The sequence below is a fragment of the Nasonia vitripennis genome, chromosome 3 (genome assembly GCF_009193385.2).
Source record: "Nasonia vitripennis strain AsymCx chromosome 3, Nvit_psr_1.1, whole genome shotgun sequence".
Classification (NCBI taxonomy): domain Eukaryota; kingdom Metazoa; phylum Arthropoda; class Insecta; order Hymenoptera; family Pteromalidae; genus Nasonia; species Nasonia vitripennis.
Window position 1 is genome coordinate 1,608,926 of NC_045759.1, and position 21,238 is coordinate 1,630,163.

The 21,238-nt window shown below is 49.6% G+C and overlaps 3 protein-coding genes across 8 annotated transcripts in view; 2 read left to right on the forward strand and 1 right to left on the reverse strand.

The window, feature by feature from the left end:
- Positions 1-21,238, reverse strand: part of LOC100118612 (putative ATP-dependent DNA helicase Q1) — a 128,906-nt gene that overhangs the window by 51,843 nt on the left and 55,825 nt on the right. The window lies entirely within an intron of this gene.
- LOC103315658 (LIM domain only protein 3) overlaps positions 1-21,238 on the forward strand; it is a 76,848-nt gene that overhangs the window by 13,899 nt on the left and 41,711 nt on the right. The gene's annotated exons all lie outside the window — the stretch shown is intronic.
- LOC100677882 lies at positions 12,325-12,900 on the forward strand. Its single transcript, XM_008205655.3, has 3 exons — positions 12,325-12,458; positions 12,531-12,710; positions 12,786-12,900. Exons 2-3 carry the CDS (start codon positions 12,536-12,538, stop codon positions 12,815-12,817), a joined length of 207 nt encoding a protein of 68 aa, XP_008203877.1. The 5' UTR covers positions 12,325-12,458; positions 12,531-12,535; the 3' UTR covers positions 12,818-12,900.

The following is a 21,238-nucleotide window of genomic DNA, read 5'->3' on the forward strand; positions in this document are numbered from 1 at the left end:
GCGTTTCGGCCATTTACATCGTGCCTTCGTTGCTGTAGCCGCCGCGATAAGAATGAAGCGATGCCGGTGCGCCGATGATTGATCGGCTGCTCTGCTACTGGGAGAGATCATTTTGCGAGAGCTGGCAATCGTTTTTCGAAGATTTTTCTCCAGCGATGATTCGTTATTTTGCGGCCGGTATTGATTTATCGGTGCGCTTTTTAATGGTCTTTAAGGATTAGCATAAGCTCGCTTTTCGAATATTCTGGACTAACCAAACTTCCGAAAGCTTCTTAGCGCTTCCGAGTATGCGATAACGGGGCTGAATGACCTAATTAGCAACTTCCTGCCGCGCGGCGAAATTATTAAAACGTCCATACCGGACGAACTGTATTAAATAATAACTCGATTCCCGATCAGTTATTCGAAAATAATACCCTATAGTAATGCCCGGCAGAAGAAGTCAATCTTCCTCAACGTTTTAATTCCAGGCACATCAGCCGCCGACGTGAAATAATCCCTCGCGCTTATATTCTCCGATAATTTTAGAGCAACGCTGTGAAATGTAAAAGCCGCAGCCGAAGAGCCGAAGTAAACTGACATGACAGCGACTTTCGAAACAAGAGCAAACGCTTGGACCGATGGAAAAAGGAGTAAGGGGTGGAACGGCTGCAAAAAACTTGCGCTGCCGCCGCCTTTCCGTCTGCGAATTAAAAATGCCCGAGAGAAGGAGATAAGGCAAAATTGCGTGTATCGGGGGAAAATGGAATTTTTCCCGCCGCCGGCGTCTTATCGCAAGTGTGTTTTGTTTTGGGTCGACTGCTTTTTTCGACTGAATGTATGAAGGGATTGCGCGCGGGATCGGGCGATTAATAAAACAATAAGGCCGGATCGGAGAGGGTTTGTTTTCGGTGCGATTTTAGCTTTTCTTTTAGCTCGCTCGCTTTTGCCGAGAGTAACTGATACTTCGGTAATTTAGGTGATTTTCAATTGAATAACAGAAATTGAAGTATACGCCTATGTTTTTACCTTTTCTCCGCGTAGACGCGGCTATACCAGTCAGGAGGCGAGTTGCCAGCTGCGAATTATGCCGTTTGCATAAATCCCCGAGACAATTTGGACTCGTAAACATAATTAATAGGGGCAGGAGCATTAATTCTCAGATTTTTCCCTCGGTCGCGACACATGTTGCCGCGACATCGCGCCAAACTGCCGCAATGGAGAGCTGAATAATTACGAAAGTTGCCGCCGCGCCGATTTAAGCGCGACGTCTGCTGCTGCTGCTGCTTCCGCGATTATTACGCGATGTAGCTTTCGAAATCCGTTATTATACGTCTCTATTTTATTTTGCAATCATTATCACCATCAACCGCCGCCACAGTACAGCCGAGCAGCTCACACGAACTTCACAACTGCACAAGAGTCGGCGTATCGCCGGGGCAAACGAAGCATCCAGTCTTCCCCGGCCTATACCCGTAGGCAACGGGCGACGGCTACTGCAGTAGCGCAGGTCTGCCATCCTAAGCCGGCTTGACTAATTGGCAGCGTTATAATCATGGGGACACGGTTAGGTTGGTATTACCGCGAGTTATAGCCCCCGCCGTACCAGTGCAACCCTTTGCTGCCTACCCTCCCGCGCGTCACACACTCGTGCATAGAGAGAGGGAGTAGGTGGAGGAACGCGAGCGCGTTTAATGACCGCGCCGTTTACGCAAATTTTCCCATTATGCGACGCGCGGTTTTGCAGCCCGGCAAACGGCCTCTATTCCAGCGGCCGAAGTAATCCTCTCTCCGGCTGTGTGCGTGTGCGAGGCGGGGCTGCGAGCGCGGGGAGCGGGAGGAAGTCGCTGCCGGCGAGACACACCGGAGATTGCGGAAAAAATGCGATTCCTCGAGGACGATTGCCTGATGCTGCCTCGAGCAGAGGTACTTTGATCGAGGAAGCCTCGGAATATTGCGGACAGTCGCGCGCGGCCGCTCGCAGTCTACCGGCTCTGATTGCCTTGATTGCCGCCGAGTTACGCGCCACGGGAGTCCTTTCGATTTCTTATTTGGCGACTTGCGGGAATAGGCTCGACTTCCGGTCGCCGCTGAATTCGATTGCGCGATGTTTGCTGGAGTTGTGGTTAAAAATTTCGAGTCGTTTTCGCGGGTAAAGACGACGCCTCGAAGTAATCAACGCGGAATCGATCCGGATCCGAACGCTTCTCGTATCTCGGAGTCACAGGCGCAAGAGCGACTGCAGGCTGTGCGGCAACAACTAACGCTGCCCCGACCCGCCTCGGCGAGTAAGACAGACGAATGCGTTCTGGTCAGTTGGGGTGGCTCGGCGCGCGAGATTTACAAGTTTAGTTACCGCTGATCACACCCTTGGGAGCGGACCTGATGGCCGCTTGTGTGTGTATGTGTGTGTGTGTGTACGGTCGAGCCGGACTCGCTGCAGTTATTCCTCTCTTTCTGGCGATCGAGCCGAGTGTTTGAGAATCAAAATCATTTTAATTGTCGAAGCTCCGAGGTAAGCCAAGGTACCAGAACAAATATAATGTAAATCATCGTCCTAATCCAAGTCGCATTAAGAAAAAACACAAAGCCCAGCGTGACCCCCTCTGACGAATGGCCATCCCTCCCAAGCCTCATATAAGCCGATAAAGCAAGCACCCTGTTTTCCTGTTTATTATGAAATATCACGGGCGAACGACAAAATCATAGCAGCAACGAAGTCCACTCCCGGATCGAGAATCATTCCGACGCCTGCTCAAACGACGTCCGACAAATCTTGCCCTGCGGCGGGCTAACCGTTACGAATGGCAGCTTCATTTTTTTTTCCGCCGACCAAAACGTACGAATGACCCGCGCGAGCGGATAAAGTCCCCGCAGATTAATGCTCGGACATTCTTTTGAATTATACGCGCGCGATTTTTTATTATCAGCGCTCTTTCCTATTTTTCTCCTCGTTTTCCGAGAGAGATACATAATATAGGCTTTTTTTCGTCCTCCGTTTTCTCTATTTTCGCAGCCGCCAGCCCGGATCGAGCTCGTATCGTTAGATAGACGAGGGATGAACCGCGACACGCGGCTGTAACTCGAGTGCGTTTGACTTTTAAATGAAAAAAATGCGGGAGTAGGAAAACTCGACGCCGAATTTTTCGAGGGGGAAGAGCTGCCTGCCGGTGCATCGAGTTGCATCGCACTCATGAGCGCGATCATTTAAACCCTCGTTTTTTTTTTTAATTCGGAAGGTAAATAAAGGAATTTCGAAGTGCTTTGTTTTTTTATCGGGGGTGTAGGTGCAAGTATTCACTCGTGCGGAATAACGGTCGACTTTTTATTTAAAACCAAAACCTCGATCGAAATTCAAAAGCGCGCGAATTGTGTAACGCGAGTAGAAGAACGTGCTGCGACGTTGAGATAGAACTTTGAAAAGCTGATACCGGATTTTCAAGAGCCGAGGGCGCGAGTTTCGAATTGGATTTCACTCGTTGGCACGTTTCTATGTTTTTCACACGTCTGGAAGAGGATTTGGATCGGGGGTTATTGATTGGAATTTTATGGGGGCGATATGAAAGAACTTCTGACGAGTTGGATGCGTTGTATAATGCTGTAGCGCGTGATCGATCGATTCGAAGACGAGAATAATTTCCTTTAATTTTCAACGCTCGTTGGCGGGGAGTTTTCGTTCGTTATTGATGAAGATTGTATTTTCAGTATACGCGATGCGGCTGTTTTTATATTTCAAACTTTTGATTTATGCAATCTGACGATTAGAAACAGCCGGTGAGAAGTATTTTCGCTCGGAAATAATTCAATCACGCAAATAATACCATCGCATTAAATAACTCTCTCGCGAGTCAAGCGATCAAACTAATTAAAAAGCCACAGTGGAAAAAGTCCCGTCCCGTAAAAAACCGTCCATACACACCCTCGTCGCTATTAAAGAACGCACACAGAGAGCAGGTGACTCTCTCGCTCGCAGCCACTCGACCAGACGCCCGTACGATTTCCGGTCGTTCCTCTCTCCTCTTTTTGTTTGTCGTCCCGCGCTTTCCATCCTTCCGTCCTAATCGTCCAGCTCTCTCTCTCTCTCTCTCTCTCTCTCTCTCTCTCTCTCTCTCTCTCTCTCTCTCTCTCTCTCTCTCTCTCTCTCTCTCTCTCGGGCTCGCGCGCGGTAATATTTAATTTTTAATCCGACTGTATTCAAATGCACCGGACTCCGCTCGTTCTAATGGGAATACGATTTATATCCTAGCGCCGTGGGTTATTTTACATTTATGCTAAATACCAGCGCAGCCGGCTTATTATACGTAAGATTTGTAAGTCGACGCTGCGAGAGGACAAATTTGCCGGAAATGAGAGTTCTGGCACTGCCCTTTTTTATTTTTACTGTATAATCTTGAGATTCTGATTTATTAAAAACTTGATTTACGAGCGATGCATAACTTCGCGTTTTGGGTAATGATCCCTATACCGCGAAGTTTATCTTTTCGCGCGGGGTAATAAGAAAGCGGCGTAAAGATACCGCTCGAGAAGCTCGTCTTGCTCGCGCGGTTATGAAACGAAGCGATAACGAGAGTTGAATGTACAGCGGTAAGATAAAACTTTAACGCCAATCGTATAATTTAACTTTGATATTTTGTTCAAGAGCCTGTTCATTTTCAAGCGTATACGAATTTCGCCAGAAGCCGGCGCAGCAATAAAGACGCCATACGCGCAGTTCCCTCGTAAGAAACTCTCGAAGATCCGCGTCGGCACAAGGGGCCGATTGAAATTCGAATCTCCAGCGATAAGAGCTGCTCAGTAGCCCGCAAACTATGCGCGCGACTTGGACCATTACAGCCTGGGCGATAAAAGGGCCTCCTCTAACTGCCAGGCATCCGTCATAATACAGCTTCTCTAGCGCGCAGACAACAAAGGGGCCACCGCGACGACGTCTCTCCGTATGTATATAACTCCTCGTTTGCGCGCGCGAGCTTTTGTTTCCGCGGGGGCTTCCGCGTACATCAAGCTTTATGGGCCAAACGCGCAAGATTCCGCTGAGAAATGAATCTTAATCGCGAGCTTGTGCTATATATGACTTTGAGATGTTCATTTTTCGAAAATTAAATCACGCACAACGATGCTCCGAGAACGAGCTTGCAACACGTGTGTGTGTGTGTGTGTGTAGTCCAGTGGCTAACGCGATATAAGCGCCCCCGTGTGTCCCGCGAAACAGCTTGCGGCGAAGCTTTTCGTAATTTCGTCTCACGTAATCGGTGAGACCCTTATAATTGTCCGCCGGAGAAATCCGCAAAACTGCCCCGCGGGGCCGGCAAGTTATAAGCACCCGCTCACATGGTCAGTTTGCTGTATACTCGCCCCGCGGGGCTTTCTGGGATATATATGTAACTACACACCTACTCGCTGCGGCTATCGCCCTTAATGCGTCATTTTTAATCGGGGACGTGGGAGGGGACTAATGGGCAATCGCGGACGCTTGGATTAACGGCGTCGATGGTTTTTAAGCGCTGCTGGATGATGTCGAGGAGTAGTCGTCTACAGGATTATGGTCCCTTGGTGCGCGGCGAGCTTGGCTTTCCGAGTTTCGGTCATCCATGGGGAGACTGTGTTATGTGCTCCGTATTGGATGCGTAGGAAAAACTTTTATCCTCAATCGACCAAGTCAGCACTACACATCTCATAACAGTTTCAGATGCTAGTGGCACATAACCCTCCCCCAATCTAAGCACGAGAACAGTTGATTCTTGACTCGTTGTTGATTAATCGAGCTTCATCCTCCGGGCCAGTGAAGCGATACAACTGCAGTCCGCTCGCCGGACTCGGTTATTACGCAGTAGCGCTATACACTATACCGTTACTCGTCGAATTATTCAGACGCCGAGCTGGGATTAAAGCAAGATGACCGCGAACCGAGGAAAAGCCGGAGGACGACCGGGAGGATTGATTCCTTCAAACCCGCGTTGGCGTTGGAGTATGTTTATTTTACGATATTTTACGTTTTATATCCCAAATAAACGTCCGCGATTTATTCAAATCGAAATGTTCGAACGAGCTAGTGTTCGATTCTACACGAGTGTCTATATGGACATAGGTTATTTACACGAGCTTTCAAAGTCAATCATCGACTCTCTTCCCTTTTGATTCGTCGGAAATCGAACGGGAAAAAAAGAGTGAAGGATAAAACTTGAAACAGTACGGATATCCCGGCTATATTTTTCAAATATTGATTCGCCAAAACTAAATAAACAACCAACCGCGACGAATAAAAGAGTCGTGCCTTTCCATCCACAGTGAGAACTGTCATCTTCAATAATTCCCCGCGACAGAGAGGCGCATCAGGAGCAGGAAGGATTTCGCGTGCGCCTCATGAATCTTTCAGAGCTTCAATTTTCCGGCGTCTTGCGCTCGTATAACTGTCCTTTCTCCGCCGCGTCTCTTTCGCAGCTGTTTTAATAAATAAAGCAAAATCGCCAGCGGAAGCTCTGTTCCCCATTTTTTTTTCTCGTTGCAGCGCTTTCCGGCTTTTTCATTACACACTCGAACCGAGAGAGTTGCCATCGCGACGACGACGAGCGCGAGTGGACTGCTTACTTATTCAGCGGGACGAGACTTCCGCTAAAACCGAAATTCCGAGTGCATAAGGTTAATCGAATCATACACGGGCGACGCGCGATTTCCTCGAGATTACGTGTCGCCGGTAATTCGGAGGAGCCGATTCGATCGGAAGTCGGAGGAGGGTCGATCTCGTCTAGATTATTCGCTTCCGTTTGGCTTGCGCATTGGATTCGTGAGATCGCAATTAGCGAAAGCCGCGCACGAATTCGTGAGATCAATATTTTAGCTGAAAAACGAGACCGTGTCGAAGGGCAGTAAGACTGAAAGGACGAAAAATTCCCCAAACGAGGAGGAGATTTATACCCACACGTGTATAATTCCTGTATGGCAATCGTCGAGCGTATAATTTGCTGCCACTGACGCGTGAGCATTCGTCTTGGCTGTAACCAGCTGGCTAAATAAATATAGAGCGGTGCAAAGTGCCGTATAGTGGGCATCGGAGGTATCGTTCGTCGGTAATAACGGCCGGTGCATTATTTACCCTTAACGGCCCGCTTGACCGCTGGAAATGAGCTCGTTTCGTTGCGTAGGCTAGACGAGGGGGAAGTGATCTTTGCTCGCACGCACGAGGTCGTATAGCCATTGCGAAAATTAGAAATATCCAAAAAGCGTCTTCTACGCAAGAAAAGCCCGTCGAACTCAGTTTGTACAATCGATCTGGAGATCTCTCGCCGAGAAATTCTCTCGCACAAGCGTGCAGCGCACGGCGCAAAACGTCGGGTATAATTTATGATCGCGCGCGAGGCTCCTTCAACTTATTTACTTTGGCCAACTCGCATATAACTTCCGGTTAACGAGTCACGAAGGGCTATTCAAGGGGCCGCCGATGCGCGATCCCCGATTAAGCGGCGATTATACAGTTGCAGAAAAGTAGAGCTTGCAAGCTGGTCAGTAGCGAGCTTACATGCACACGCGCTGCTTCCGGGGATTTAATTTCATGGAGTTTGAGGACGAAGGAGACTTTTGATTATACGCGGGGACTGCTTGATTTATAGAATTAAATCGACGGTGCTTTCGCGTGCGCAATTCGTAGGTAAATCGACGTTTCGCGGAAATTAGTACACCCGTCTCGCTACATTCGCAATATCGCCGACGAAAACCGGTCCGGCATCACTTCTCATAACGAGGCGATCTTTCCCGGCATTTCAATATCGAAAAACTTGCGGGGCGAACATTAAATTTTTACGATCGTCGCACGCTGGTGCGAAAAGTCCGGGGACGCGGCGCACGAGGATTTATTTAACGGCGAATTCACGGAGCAGACGCTTTTTTACGAGCCTCTTAGCTAATTGAATCGAAGGTTATTGAATCATCTCTCGCCGTTAAGGCCACCGATAATGAAGGCGCGAGCAACGGTTCGTTAAATTTTAGGTCCGCGGCGCGATTAGATATCGGGTGTCGGATCTGTAAAAGTTTATTCTTGAAACGCGAGATCATCATCCACAATTTCAGCGCAATCAGCTTCAACTACAGCTAATCAATCGAACGACCAAAGCATATACCCTATATGTATCCGCGGCGAAAACTCCTCTATCAGCAATGCACAAATCAAATTTCCAAAGCCCGGGCCAACGTGACCTATCGCACATTCCGCCGCGCAAAAATAGCCCGGCAGTGTGTACAGTGCAGTGTGCGCGGGAGTGTAATCGCGAGGCAGAGCGAGAGTTTAACTCCGGGCGCTCGCTGCGGCAAACAGACAGAAAATGGAGCTGCGCGCGCGCGCGGGCAACCGCATATAAAGAGTCGATGATAACGGAATGATATATGACTCGGTGCGAATGTAACGCGTCTAGTGTGTGTATACGTGTGGAGGTTCGAGGTAACTTGAGAGGGGGGTGCGTGCGTGTTAGCTGCCTCGTGATTGATCGGCCCGGAGATACGGACTCGCGCAGCCCGAGCGAGCGATATATATCCTGACCGGTGGGATTAAGTGAATGCGTCGCGCGGACACTTAATAATTTCGCTCCGGGGTTTGAGCTTTCGCGCGCGACTTGGACTGGGGAGGTGGTTTTTACTTTTTTTTTTTGTTGGACTCGAGTTTCTCGTAAATTGAAATAAGCTCGTCGATTTTCTACAATGAAATCGTTTTTCTCTTTGACCCGACGTTTAGGAGCAAGATCCGGGGAGATTGTTTTCCAGGATTTGCGCGCGCAAGTTCTGCATTTTTCATGCGCCCTCGGAACGAAACATTCCGTTATGCAAGCTTACACGCGCAAAAGGACGGAATGAACGAGAGGGCGGACAAAAAGAAAGCTCACTCGAAGCTAAATTTTTAATGCAGTTTTCTGCTCTGCAAAAATGAAATCGGTCATTTTCAACCCTCGAAAAAAGTCGAATCCGTCCATCCTCTAATCACCCGCAAAAAAAAGAATAAGAGAAAAAAGCCGACATCGAGCGTAAAAGCTACAAAAGTCCCTCTCGCACGCTGCACCGGCGACAATCCTGTCCCTCTGCAAGAATAATCGTCCTCCGATTCCCCCAGTCCCCCGGCTTTTCTATCATCGTCCGTACGGCCGAGCCGATACAAATGACAGGGCTCTCGCTGCGGGAAAAAAATCGCAGCCATCCCGTCGTCCATTTTTTCCTCTCCTCCCCCGCTTTAACTGCAGCGCTTAAATCACGCGGGACGATCGACATATGCAGCGACCGGCGCCATCTTGCCCCAGCGCGGAATCGGCGAACCGGAAACGGCCGATAGTATAGCCAGAGCTGTGCCGATATATCGATGGGAAGGGAGTCGCCTGTCGTTGGCTCCCTTCGATTAATTCGACGCTTCTCGCACTCGACGCTCTTATCCGAGAGGTTCCGGCTGATTGTGCGGAAGCGTTGACTGCGATGATTAGCCGTCTGTACGCTTGTTTGTCATTTTCAACAATCACTTTTTGTTCGAATGCGAGACTTTCTAATAATCACCGCCAGTGTCGAATATCACTTTCTATTTCCACTCCATGAATGAAAATCACTGAATCGTTAACGACGCAGCTCGAAAGGTATACCTCAGCGCATGAAACTTCGTAATTGCATTAGCAGCTCCATTCGAATCCCATCTTCGAGTCAACACTTTCTCAGCAGCCGCAGGATTATTATTAGCCGGCTCCCAGCTCCTGAATTACTAACCAGCCATAAGTGCCTCGAATCGCACCTCATTCACCGCGTTATATTCCCGATATATGCAAAAATACGCAGTCCGAATTCCCAGCATCAGCAGCAGCGCATAAGCCGCAATCAAAGAGCAGACCACAAAAGGCGGCGCGAATAAAGGACCGCACGCACAAAGCAAACGCGAGGGTGCCGTTAGTTTCCGTGCGGCATTGACGTTCCACAATGCGAGTCTCTGACACCCCCATTTGCAACGTGCGAGAAGCTGCGGTCCTAATGCTTTCCGATGTCGCGCCAGGAAAAATACAGCCCACGGCGATTTGCGCCGATGATAAGCCACTGCGGAGGAGAGAAGGGAAGACGTTTAAACGAGCTACTGTGTGTCGTGCCGATGCTTGTCGGGGCTGCTCTGGGCTGAAGAGGTTATTATAGATTGCGATGCTGGCAATCGTGAGTGGAATATATCGACGTCTCGCGCGGCTTTTACGGCTTGGGATACATCGAGGGCTAATTTAAAGAACGTTTCTTATACGCGCATAGAGCCGCACGTAATAAACGATCGCGCTTTACATTTTAATTACACGCGCCTGATCCAGCCTAGTCACACCGACATCATCAACGCAGCAGCTCTATCTAAGCCTCCGGCGCTTCCCCTTTGTCCGAGAGCCTCGAATAATTTCTTAATCATCGACGATGACGAATTCGAATCGCGGCCTCACGGGAGAGCCGAGCGATCACTCGGAGAAACTCCCCCCTCGCGACTAATCCACTTTTTCAAGAGCTCGAGCTGGCTCGTTTTCTTCGGATTAGGCGGCCCTTAGACCGGAGCGAATCGACTCGGCGAATGAATGGCATTGTGATTTCAGGCCGTGTATTCGAACGACGCGTGGTGTCGGGCATGAATAACGATGAGCTCGATTTGCCGGAATAATTTCATTGGAATATTCAGTTTAATTCGAGCGTTCATAATGCGCGCGGTTGAGCGATCGTATGTACGTATAGTTTGAAGAATAGCCCGATAGAGTAGCTTTCATCAATATTCATCGAACTATACGTTTGCGGAATACACAGGCCGACACGTTTCGAATCCACATCGCAACGATGCAAACGTAAAAATTCGAAAGATCCGGACGATTGGGCTTTCGCGAAATCTCGACGCCACTCGATGCCGCCGGCTCTGAATCTGAAAGGTCGTCAGGGATGACGTCGCTGCGTGGCCAGTGGCCCTTGACAAAACGCCGCGCGCAGTGCATGCAGTTGTAGGGGGAGAGGGAAAAAGCTTGAACGAACAAAAAAAGTCCCATATTACCGATAACCAATAAAAGCGCCTGTCCGACAATCCCTTTCATCCCGCGGACACCTCTACGACGCGCGCGTTGTGTTTCGTGCCTGACAACTTCGCCGAGAGAGAAATAAAAAACAACGGGGCGTTTGTTTTCATACGCGATTCGCGCACTTCTCGGCGGGGTTTCGGCTGTCGCGGAATTTTTCTCTCTCCTCCGTTTCGATTTTTATGCGGCTTTTTTTCGATCCGCGCTCTCGTTTTGTTTGAGTTTTAGTGCTCGATAGCGAGCGCAGGGACGTATGCGATTTCATTGTGTTTTGACGGAAATTCAGCCGCGCGCTGCGCTGTGCTTTGTCGGAGAATTGTTCCTGCATTTATTTTAATCTCACCGCAACGCTGACACTCGACGACAGTTGTCATCGTGCTTTTTATTTTGTTCCCCCCTCGGCGAGAGATTCGGATGACGCGTAAATTTTTGCAAACACCGAGCTTTAGAAATGAAAGTATTAAAATATGCGAGTCCACGTGAGAACACTCGATATAATACAGGACGCTCTGCATTATCGACCGAGCGCATCCGATATTCGCAGATCCGGCAGTACAGAGGCGAGTGAGAAACGGCAAAGTGCCGGAGGGGTTTAAAACGATTATACGAGGAAATCTCGCTTACTTCGCAGCCGGTCGCGGAGGCACTCCGGGGAATCCCCGGCTTGCGACATCATCGGTGTAGGGAAAGAAGAGAGAGAGAGAGTCTCGTAACAGCGGCAGCAGCAGCAGCAGCAGCAGCCCCGTGGGGGGCGAGGAAGAAAGGGGTCGGGGATCGAAGGACTTAACGAAGGGTTAGCCCGACGTTTTCGTAACAGCGATCTCCACTCTCCGGCAAAGTCCTTATTAATAAGGTGGGATTAGCATAACTGCGAGAGAAGTCGGTGTTTCGCTCCGCTGGAACTTGAAAGTTTCTGCGATCGTATAAGCTCGGAGAGAGAAAGAGAGAGAGCGCAGGCGCCTCGCGAGCCTTTTATTGTCTTATGCTGCTCCGCTGAGCTTTGCATTAATGACACTTCTTTTGGATTTCGCCGAGAGAGAGAGAGAGAGAGAGAGAGAGAGAGAGAGAGAGAGAGAGAGAGAGAGAGAGAGAGAGAGGAAGAGAGCGGCTGGTGCAAAAATTGGTTACAGCTAGGTGGAGAATGTAATTAGACCCTGTCGGGATAGATCGAGTTTTAGGCCCGGTAGGTCTTTAGGAAAATATGAAAAAAAAATAGTTTTTTTTTTCAAGTCTACATGACTCAGAAAATATAGCTCTGAATACTTGCACTATAGCGTTGTGCACGATTCATCGTAAACGTTTGAACAAATAACAAACCAATAAAATGTTCGAATGCATAAAAGAATCACGATTTGGTAAATCACCAGGCACAAATCAACAAAGCGTTGGACAAAGTTAGTCGTCTAAAAAATAATATTCTACAGTTCTACAAAATTCACGGTAAGGTTATTTTTCTTGTATTATTCGTCAATCAAAGAAACATATCGAATAATTTTTGAAAACTGATTTTAGTCGAAATGAACAAGTACTTAGCATTTGTGTTCTTCGCTGTCATGATTGCCATGGCATTTGGATGTGAAGATGACTTATGTCCAAGAGTTTACAATCCTGTGTGTGATAATTTAGGACATACACACATCAATCCATGTTTGTTCAAATGTGCAGCCGAGGATGCTAAGGCAAAAGGAACAGGTTTGTACAACTTATCCTCGACTAGTTGCATTACTAATAATGTATCAACCTCAATAATCATTTTGTTTATTTCAGAACTCACCATCGTCAAGTACGACGAATGTTAAACCATATCAAAATACAACTACAAACCGTGTTATATCGATGTGTGAGTTCCAACATTCTTGAAATAAATTGATGTTCAGCTAAATAGAATCATATTCGACCACAAACCACCTATCCATTCTTCGCATCATTTCGATCTCTCTTTCACAGTTATCCCCAAAAAAGAACTACCTACACCATGACGGAAAACCTCTCACCCCATCCCCACAAAGAGTTCGCTCTCTTTTCTATCGGGCCGGGCCGATTTATCATCTTCCGGATGATGCGGCGTCGTTTTCATCGGAATATTGAATACGACAAGATAATCTCTCTTGCCTCGACGTCTATGCCGGCGTTCGTGCTTAATGTACCGCGAGGCCGCGATAAGCTCGGGCCCCGGCATTTATGCGGCGTAACAGCTCGGCACTATAGCTAGTTTTTGCGCTTTGCGGCAGCGCGTCATAAAGGGATACACGACGGCTATTGACGTGAAACGCGAACTGCCGGCTCGTACACGGTGCAGCAGCGCGTGATTGTTTTTGATGGGGTTGGCTGTCACGTCGAAGTTCGCTGATTCTGAGGGCGGAATTCGCCAGCGGGTCGAATTTGAATTTTTGATTGCCACTGCTGACGATTGTAGTCGCGGTTGCATTAGTGCTAGGGGCTCCGTTATGCCTCGTTTTGCCGAACGGCGGATCGTTATTGAGACTTTGACGATACCAGGTGGTGTACGCCTTGCCGTTTGAAGAAGAATTATGCGTGCGATATTCAAAAGCTTCCTTAAAAAAAAAAACAAACAACTACATTTATCATCGCGCACAATAAAAAGCGAACCCCCCTCGATACCGCTCCACCTTATATTCCCGTTTTTAAGACACCATTTATATCCGCACCCCCAACTCTTCGCGACCCGGTCCAGAAGTCCACGTGCGCTTGTTTCTCCATTTATCGCCGCGACCACAGACACGCGGCTTCGGTTTTATTTGACTTGGGATATGAGCCCCACCGGATCCTCTCGATCGTCGTCGCGGTCCAGTGGCCGCGTGCTTTTACGCCGCTGGGAGATGAATTATTGATGCCGAGCCGTTTAACGGGTTATTAAGTCACTCCTGGACTGGCGACGCTCCTGAATGTATACACCCTCGACTTGCTGGCGTCGAGGGGCGCGATCGAGGCGAAACGGAGAAAATACGGTAAAGAGAGCTAAAGAGCGCATGTTTAGAGCTTCCCGCTGGCTTTTTTACGCGCCCGCGTTATTATTGCTTGATGGGGTGGGTTGGGACGCGGAATTTTCACTTGAAAGGCTTCGATTCCAATTGAAGCCTACTAAAGCGCTTGATGAAAGGGGAAAAATATAAGCTCGCGTTTTATTGTTAAAATTACAAACGCTCGCACATACACAGCTTGATAAACAGCTCAGTACCGTTAACGTCGTCTGCTCTCCCACCCTCCTCCCTCCAAATGACTCTTCATATCCCCCTCGAGAAAAATCCCTCCCTGCACCGAAAAAAAAGAACGCAGGAACATCACGCGATAAAGAAAAGCGGCGCAAATCCTCGTGTGTATGTGTGCTCTTCGCTGTTTATTCAGAGCGTCATAAATCCGGCGTGTTTCTCCGAGTTCTCTGGCGAACGTGCGAAAAGCGTAGGATACGCAGACACCTCCGGAGCGAAGAGAAAACTTTCTCATATAGCGCCAACTATCGGTATAATAAAACCATTAGAGTGATCCTCTTCTTGCGAGCATTCGAAGAGCATAAATATCAGCGGAGATATCATATCCCGTATATTGTATACATATATGGAAGATCCGCGCGTGGGAATCTCGCTGGAGTGTTTTTTTTTTCTCTCCTTCGCTCTCGTATGGGGGGAGTGGACGGTGGTATAATATTTTTACTTTGCGCGTGTGGGATTTGGAGTCTTCGTAGCAGACGTTAGGAGTGAGCGATGACGCTCGAAGTATAAAGAAATCAAACGAAATAAGGGACAGTAAACATCCAGCAGTGTAGCGGCTACTAATCTCGCAGCAAACTCTAGGATTCAGCGGTCAGTCTCCGCCGGAGATACGCCCGCGGGCCCCTAGCCCGCTGGTTTTCCACTAAATTTCCCCGCGAGATCCCGGCCTGCAGTCATGATTAACTGAAGCGGCCGTTGATTTAAAGGTCCGTCGGCCGGCGGCGGTGCGCATCCTCGAGATGGACTGCTCAACGAGCCATACATTATGGATATATCCCTCTCTGCTGCTGTTTTCCTGGCTGGCGCAGACTGCGGTAATTATCAAAGGCCAGTGGCGAGATCAAGATGTGTATACACGACGCTTTGGCGTAAGATGCAATGGCTCGGGACTTATGAATATTCCGGGAGTGAGCGTTTGGTTATATCTCGCGATTCGGATGCGGTCGTAGGGTCGTTGATGGAATTACTGATGAGGTACACGATATTCCCACCCCAGACGAGGTAAAAAGCCGGATCGATAGTCGAGAGCTTCTGGGAAGGAATCAACAAGTACTTTAAAAGTCGAGGCAGCTGCGGCTCTGTACAAGGAGAGAAAGTAAAAAGGAGAAGAATAGTGTGGGTGGCGTCGACGCGGGACGATATATCGCGGTGACGTCTCGCGACTCGGGCTGTCAGCGCTTTAACCGAGCACCACTCCGATTAAGTGTTGTTCGCGAGTCGTCGCGCGTGAACGAGTGGACGAAGCGCGAATAGGAGAACGAAAGGGGAGACGACGCGCGCGGCGTTGAGCGAGAAATAAACGCTGTCGATTGCTCGGGTATGTGTATGCGTGCGAGGTTTTTTTGTGCGTAAATCAACGAAATAGTAGTTCTAGTTATCACCCCACGCTCATCTTCTCGCTATCCAAATAAAAAGATTTCTTCCGCGCCCCTCCGCATTTTTTCACATTGTCCAGCATATTTCCAGCGCCGATAGCAAACACCATAAATCGCCTATACACAAACATCGCAACACGATGCAGTCCACAGAAGCGCAGGAGGGCGAGGATAAGTTGTCCGGAACGGACGGGGGGTTCGCTCTCATCGCCACTATACCGCACATATACATGTATACTATATAGACCAGCGTATATAGTCGGAGCGCATCAAATTGTTGGCTGCTGCGCGGGAGAGGGAAGCGTAATGGGCCGGAGAGCTGGCCACGGGCCGATAGCGTCCGAATGACCATTGCTGACGAGGGCCGGGCCGGCCGCTGTGTGCATTCCGCGCGATAATTATGTGCGCGAAATTCTGCCGGACAAGGGCATCTCTCTCGCTCTGTGTATACGCTTGTATCTTTGGATGCTTGGTCAGCCTTTGCTTAGGACGAGCGCCACTGCAGCGCGGGAACACGAAATATAACGGCGAGTCGGCTCGTTTACCAGAAGACGGGCCGTTTTACGTCGTTATTGCGGAAACTCGATTAAGGCTGCGAGCGGCCGTGTTGGTGACGCGTCGCAGCCGAGGGTCTGCGATTTAAAGGCGCGATAATTTGAGTTTGTTGCTAGAAACAACGATCGGCGGCGCAGCTTTGATTCGCGAAATGAACGAGGTCGCATTCCAGGGATTCACAAAGCATTCATCTCCGGCTCCTCCTGCTCCATCTCCCTTCCAAGAATGCTAATTAAATGATTATTAAAATCGTTTCCCTCGAAACACCTCGGAATACAGAGTTGGCCCGACTGCGTAACTATTTTAATCAACGCCGAGCCCCCCCCCCCCTCCCAAATTTCACTCATTTAATTAATCATAATCTTACACCTAAAAAATCGAATGAAAATCCCTCCCGCGCAGATCGCGGCTCGTCACAAGTTTCGCAAAAAGTCCATTGCCGCATAAATAACAAACGAGCGAAATTAATCCCACGCAAATTAAACGCTCGGCCGTGTACAGCATACAGAAGCGCGAGCGTTTCAAAGCTATCCAGCGAAAAAAAACTCTGGCGAGAGAACAAAGCTGCAACCCGATCCGACCCTCGAAAGCAAAAAGTAGAACAAAACAGGGTAGGTGGCACGCGAGTTTCCCCGAAAGCCTCAAAAACAGCCAGAAAAAAGGCCTCGACTCCGCCGCGATAAAACTTCTCCCGCATATACCTACACACGTACGCCGCGGCGCGTATTGTGCCGGCGTTTTGTCTTCGCCGGCATGAATGGGGCCGTCGCGCGTCGTCCCTTATCTTTCTCCGAGTCCATCATCGCCGTCGTCGTGTCTCCGCTGCTCTGAATGCAGAGAGAGAGAGAGAGAGAGAGAGAGAGAGACTTGGTTGCGACGCGAGGAGCAGGAAGCCGGAAACGCCGAGAGTGTTGGACGAGTTGCGAAATTCGCCCGTGTGTGTGTGTGTCTAGTGTGCATCGGGCATAATGTGGCAGAGACACCCCTTTTGCCCACTAGGCTCCGCCGAAATGGAAGGACGCTGTCGGCCGCGATTTCGACTTTTGCTTCTCTTTCGGACGCTGCATTGTCGCGGGCTCGAGGGTTGACACCTTGTTGTGCCAGAGGGGAATAAGGCGGACGCTGACTCTCGCGCATTCGATAAACGTCACGCATCGCGTTTGTTTTACAACTTGAAAACCGAATTCAATCTCGCGAGCCGCATTGTTCGCCCGTCCCGAAATCTTTCATTCGAGTTGCACTTCTCTCCCTTCGCCCGACTGCATCCCTCTTCTGCTTTTTTTTTCACGCTGATGGTCGCACGAAAATAGGGGAAGCCGGCATATTTTTTTTGTCCACAACCCTACACACGCGCATTATGGTTTTCACGGATGAATATCGCGGCGTTTTCGTTGTTTGCACACGTCCGAGAAGCTGCGTGAAATACGATTCCCAAACACAAGCTACTATACCGAAATGGGCGGGTATAGATAAAAAAGGATACGTCCGAAGCCATCTCATTATTCATGCGTGTGCGCTCTATCCATTCGCAATGCGGCTATATTTACACGGCCCGGTTGCATATCGATTATCAACGAATATATTGTTCACGAGCCATTGCAAACATAGAACGGTGAGAGTTATTGCCTCGATACCTTAATGTTGTAACAGCCGACAGTGGGGTGTATTATTTTGACCCATTAGTAAACGAGCTATTCTGAATAATTCGCAGTGGTAATCAGTGCGAGAAGCGCAAAAATAAAGCAAAAAGACCGAAGTTACCGTACAGAGAGAATCAAGTATACAAGAGCGTCTCTGGCAAAGGCGAAGCCGAGTTAATGCGGGCGAGCGGCTGACCACCGGACTGATTTACATGGCGCGTTCGAAGGTGGCAGGAGGCAACCGCCGCGGCTCTGCGGTCGACTGAGGGATGTGGCGTGTGATCGAGCGGCGGTCCGCATTAAACACACGGCTGGCGAGAGACGCTACGGGTGCCTAACGCTGCTGTCTTTGACGCGATCGGTATATACAAGAATCGCATATTCCGAAGGTATCGATCTCCTCTAATCCTTCGCAGAACTATCGGAGTCAATCGAAACTTCCTCGGTGCGTAAGCGGCCCGCACCCCCGGAGAGAAAAACACGACCCTCCGGCACAAAGTTTCGACTCTCTCGCGGGCGATTAAACGCCGACCGCAATCGCACGACTACGGTCGGTCCATCAGTATACACAACACACACGCGCGTCTAGAATTCGCGCGGAGGATCGATTGTTAAGTCCGCCCGCGGAGAGAGACGCGCGGCCTGTCGGAGACACTTACAAATTAGCCAATCAAGTCCCTGATCCCCCCTACGCTTCCGAATCGGCCCGCATCGAGGCTCTCGCTGATACTTTAATCCATCCATTAATCCCGCAAGATAAAACTTGGAGCGCAGCCCTTTTGTCGTGCGCTACACTCGCCCTATATGTATGGAACGTCGAGAAGGTCGGATCGAGAAGAATCGCGCGTGGATTCCCATCAGCGTTAATCGCCGGCTGTCTCTACTGATGACGCGGCCCGCGGACTGGAATTCTGATAAGAGGAGAGAGGAACGACCCGTATGAGCGACTGACGCGGCTTTTTTGATAAACTCCAATTTGAAATTTAGATATAGCCCAAGAAAATCGAAGCCATTACATCCCCCCTGACATCGCTCACCGCACCTCGGACTCGCGTAAGCCGTCCTGCACCCCCTTGAAAAAAGCCCAAAAAACGACCCCCTCCGCGGCGCGCAATAAAAACAGACAAAAGTTGAATCCGCTAATTTATTTCGCGTCGAGGGCACACACACACACACCCTGATTCTTTTTGTCTCTCTCTCCCCCACGCGCAGCCGGACACAGCTCGCGCCCGCACACGTACACACATACGAAATGTTGAGCAAACAACAATAAATATATTTCGCGCAGTGTGGCGGCGGCGTCGGAAAGAAGGAGAGGGTGGAGGTATGCGGGCACGCGCGAGCGCACGGGCCAACTTCCGAGCGAGCACGTACAAGCATAGCTTAGCCGTAATCTGACTGCGCAGCCGCCCCTATTTCAACCGACCCCCGAGGATACACGCCGGCACAGTAGCCGAGCTGACTGCCCACTTCTCCCTCGTGCGTGGGAGGGGGTCGAGGTATAACCCTTTCTCTCTCTCTCTCTCTCTCTCTCTCTCTCTGCGCGCTTTTTTAAAAGCCCGAGTGCCTTTTTGAAGTTATTGAATAGAGGAGAGCGCGCAGCTTCGCTATTTACGCGGATAATTCAAGAGGGCTTTGCTGCATGATTCGAGGAGCCGGCGTTCGCTCGGCAAATGATTTCTCGAGTGGCTCGATTATTCGGCGATAAAATGAAAAAAATCGCAAGGAAATAATAAACCGCGAAAAAAGAACTCAACCCCGTCATATCCCACGCGCCTGATAAAGTCGCTCCTTTCTTTCGGCACATCTCCATCCCTTTCGCGGAGCTACCTCGCATTTTTTTCTCTCTCGTCCCCGCTATCTCGAGGCGGCGAAACGCAAACGCAAAGGGGGCCGCCGCAGCCACCTGACGAAAGAATCTAGCGACCTGACCGGAATTTCATTAGCGCGCGACAACCCCTTCTCGGCTCGTAAGCGCCTGTAAAGAGAAGGCGAATGAACACGTTTGCCTTGACTGTAATCTTCGCGAGGCGTGTGTGGACTTTCAGGAACTCGAGTAAATAAACATTTTTCAAAGGGTCGCGTTGCCGAGATTTTGCGAGTTACGGTTAATTAGGCCTGGAATATTTTTCTTCTTTGCCATTATGTGCTTGTTCAACGATCGCTTAAAGTACAGAAGGACGTGCCGTGTACGAATCAGCCCTGGAAAATCCATTCATCCAACAAGCTGCGAAAGCTCGCTCGCTCGCGATTATCCAGGAAATAAGACTGTAAAACTGCCCCCGACTGCCGTTAGCATTATCAGTGGCTCGGGCCGCTCTTCCGGGAAGATTAAGCGGCGCAAAAGAGCCGCTTTCTCTCTCTTCGTTCTCTCGCTACCCCCCGACTCTCGTTCGGAATGCTAATGTCTAATTACGCGGCGGCTCATACGTATACGCGGCGGCAGCGTCAAGTTTTTGTGTGCCTCACGTGCGGCCCGCGCGCCGGCTTAAAACATCCCTTAAATTACCCCCGCATTAGCAGCGCGCTGGCCGGTTAGCCGAGATTTATTTCATGCGAAATATTCCCTTTGCACATTAAATTACATCGTTTCGCGTGCGCGCGAGCCTTGTGTTTTGTTGCCCGGCGTTACGTACATTACCCCCTTCGTTTCTTCCTTTTCTGATTTCGCATTGTATGTGCGCGAGAGCTTCAGCGACGGGTTTCGCCTCATTAGAGTCGATGGGAACAACGCAGACCGTTTCGAGGCAGTCGCGATGTAATTGTTGTGGAATTTTCGCGAAATTATTCGCTATACCATCGATTCGAAACGATTAATTCCGCTTTTCCATATTCAACGCGCGGCCCGGAATGTCCGATGTTCTCTCTCTCTCTCACTCTCTCTCTCTCTCTCTCTCTCTCTCTCTCTCTCTCTTTGTACGATCGCCTCGTTATCAAAGAGAGCCCCCGAATAATTTGCGATTCAAAGAGACGCGGCTACCATGAGCGAGAAAAGTAAGAGAAGGAAGAGACTGTAGAGCGAGGTACGTAACGCGCAGCTGATATGAGAGGGTAGGTATAGGCCGGGGCGATTTGCAGAATTTAAACAGTCCCAGGGGGATATAAGGCGGAGTAGCGGATTACGCCCGGCTCCTTCCGCTCTGCGGGATAAAACAAAACACACCGGGCCCCGGCGAGTATATTAATGCCGGGCTTAATGTGCTCCGCTGCTAATTAATGGACCGACTATGCCGAGGCTCGCTCTCTTCTCTTCTTTTATCGTCGACGTCACGCATCCGCCTCCGGTTTTTCGCTCCTCCTCTATCCGCTTCGCACGCCGTAACAAATCTTGGGAGATTTACGCGGCCGTGTCTTTCGCTGATTAAGGTAATTTTTCGCGAAACTGTATCCGAATTTTCAAAATTTCGCTCGATTTCACC

What these genes read in the sequence shown, in the direction of transcription:
- LOC100677882 (XM_008205655.3), top strand. Translation starts at nt 12,536, where the DNA reads ATGAACAAGTACTTAGCATTTGTGTTCTTCGCTGTCATGATTGCCATG. An exon ending in TGCTAAGGCAAAAGGAACAG is followed by an intron (nt 12,711 to 12,785) that starts GTTTGTACAACT and finishes TGTTTATTTCAG; the next exon opens with AACTCACCATCGTCAAGTAC.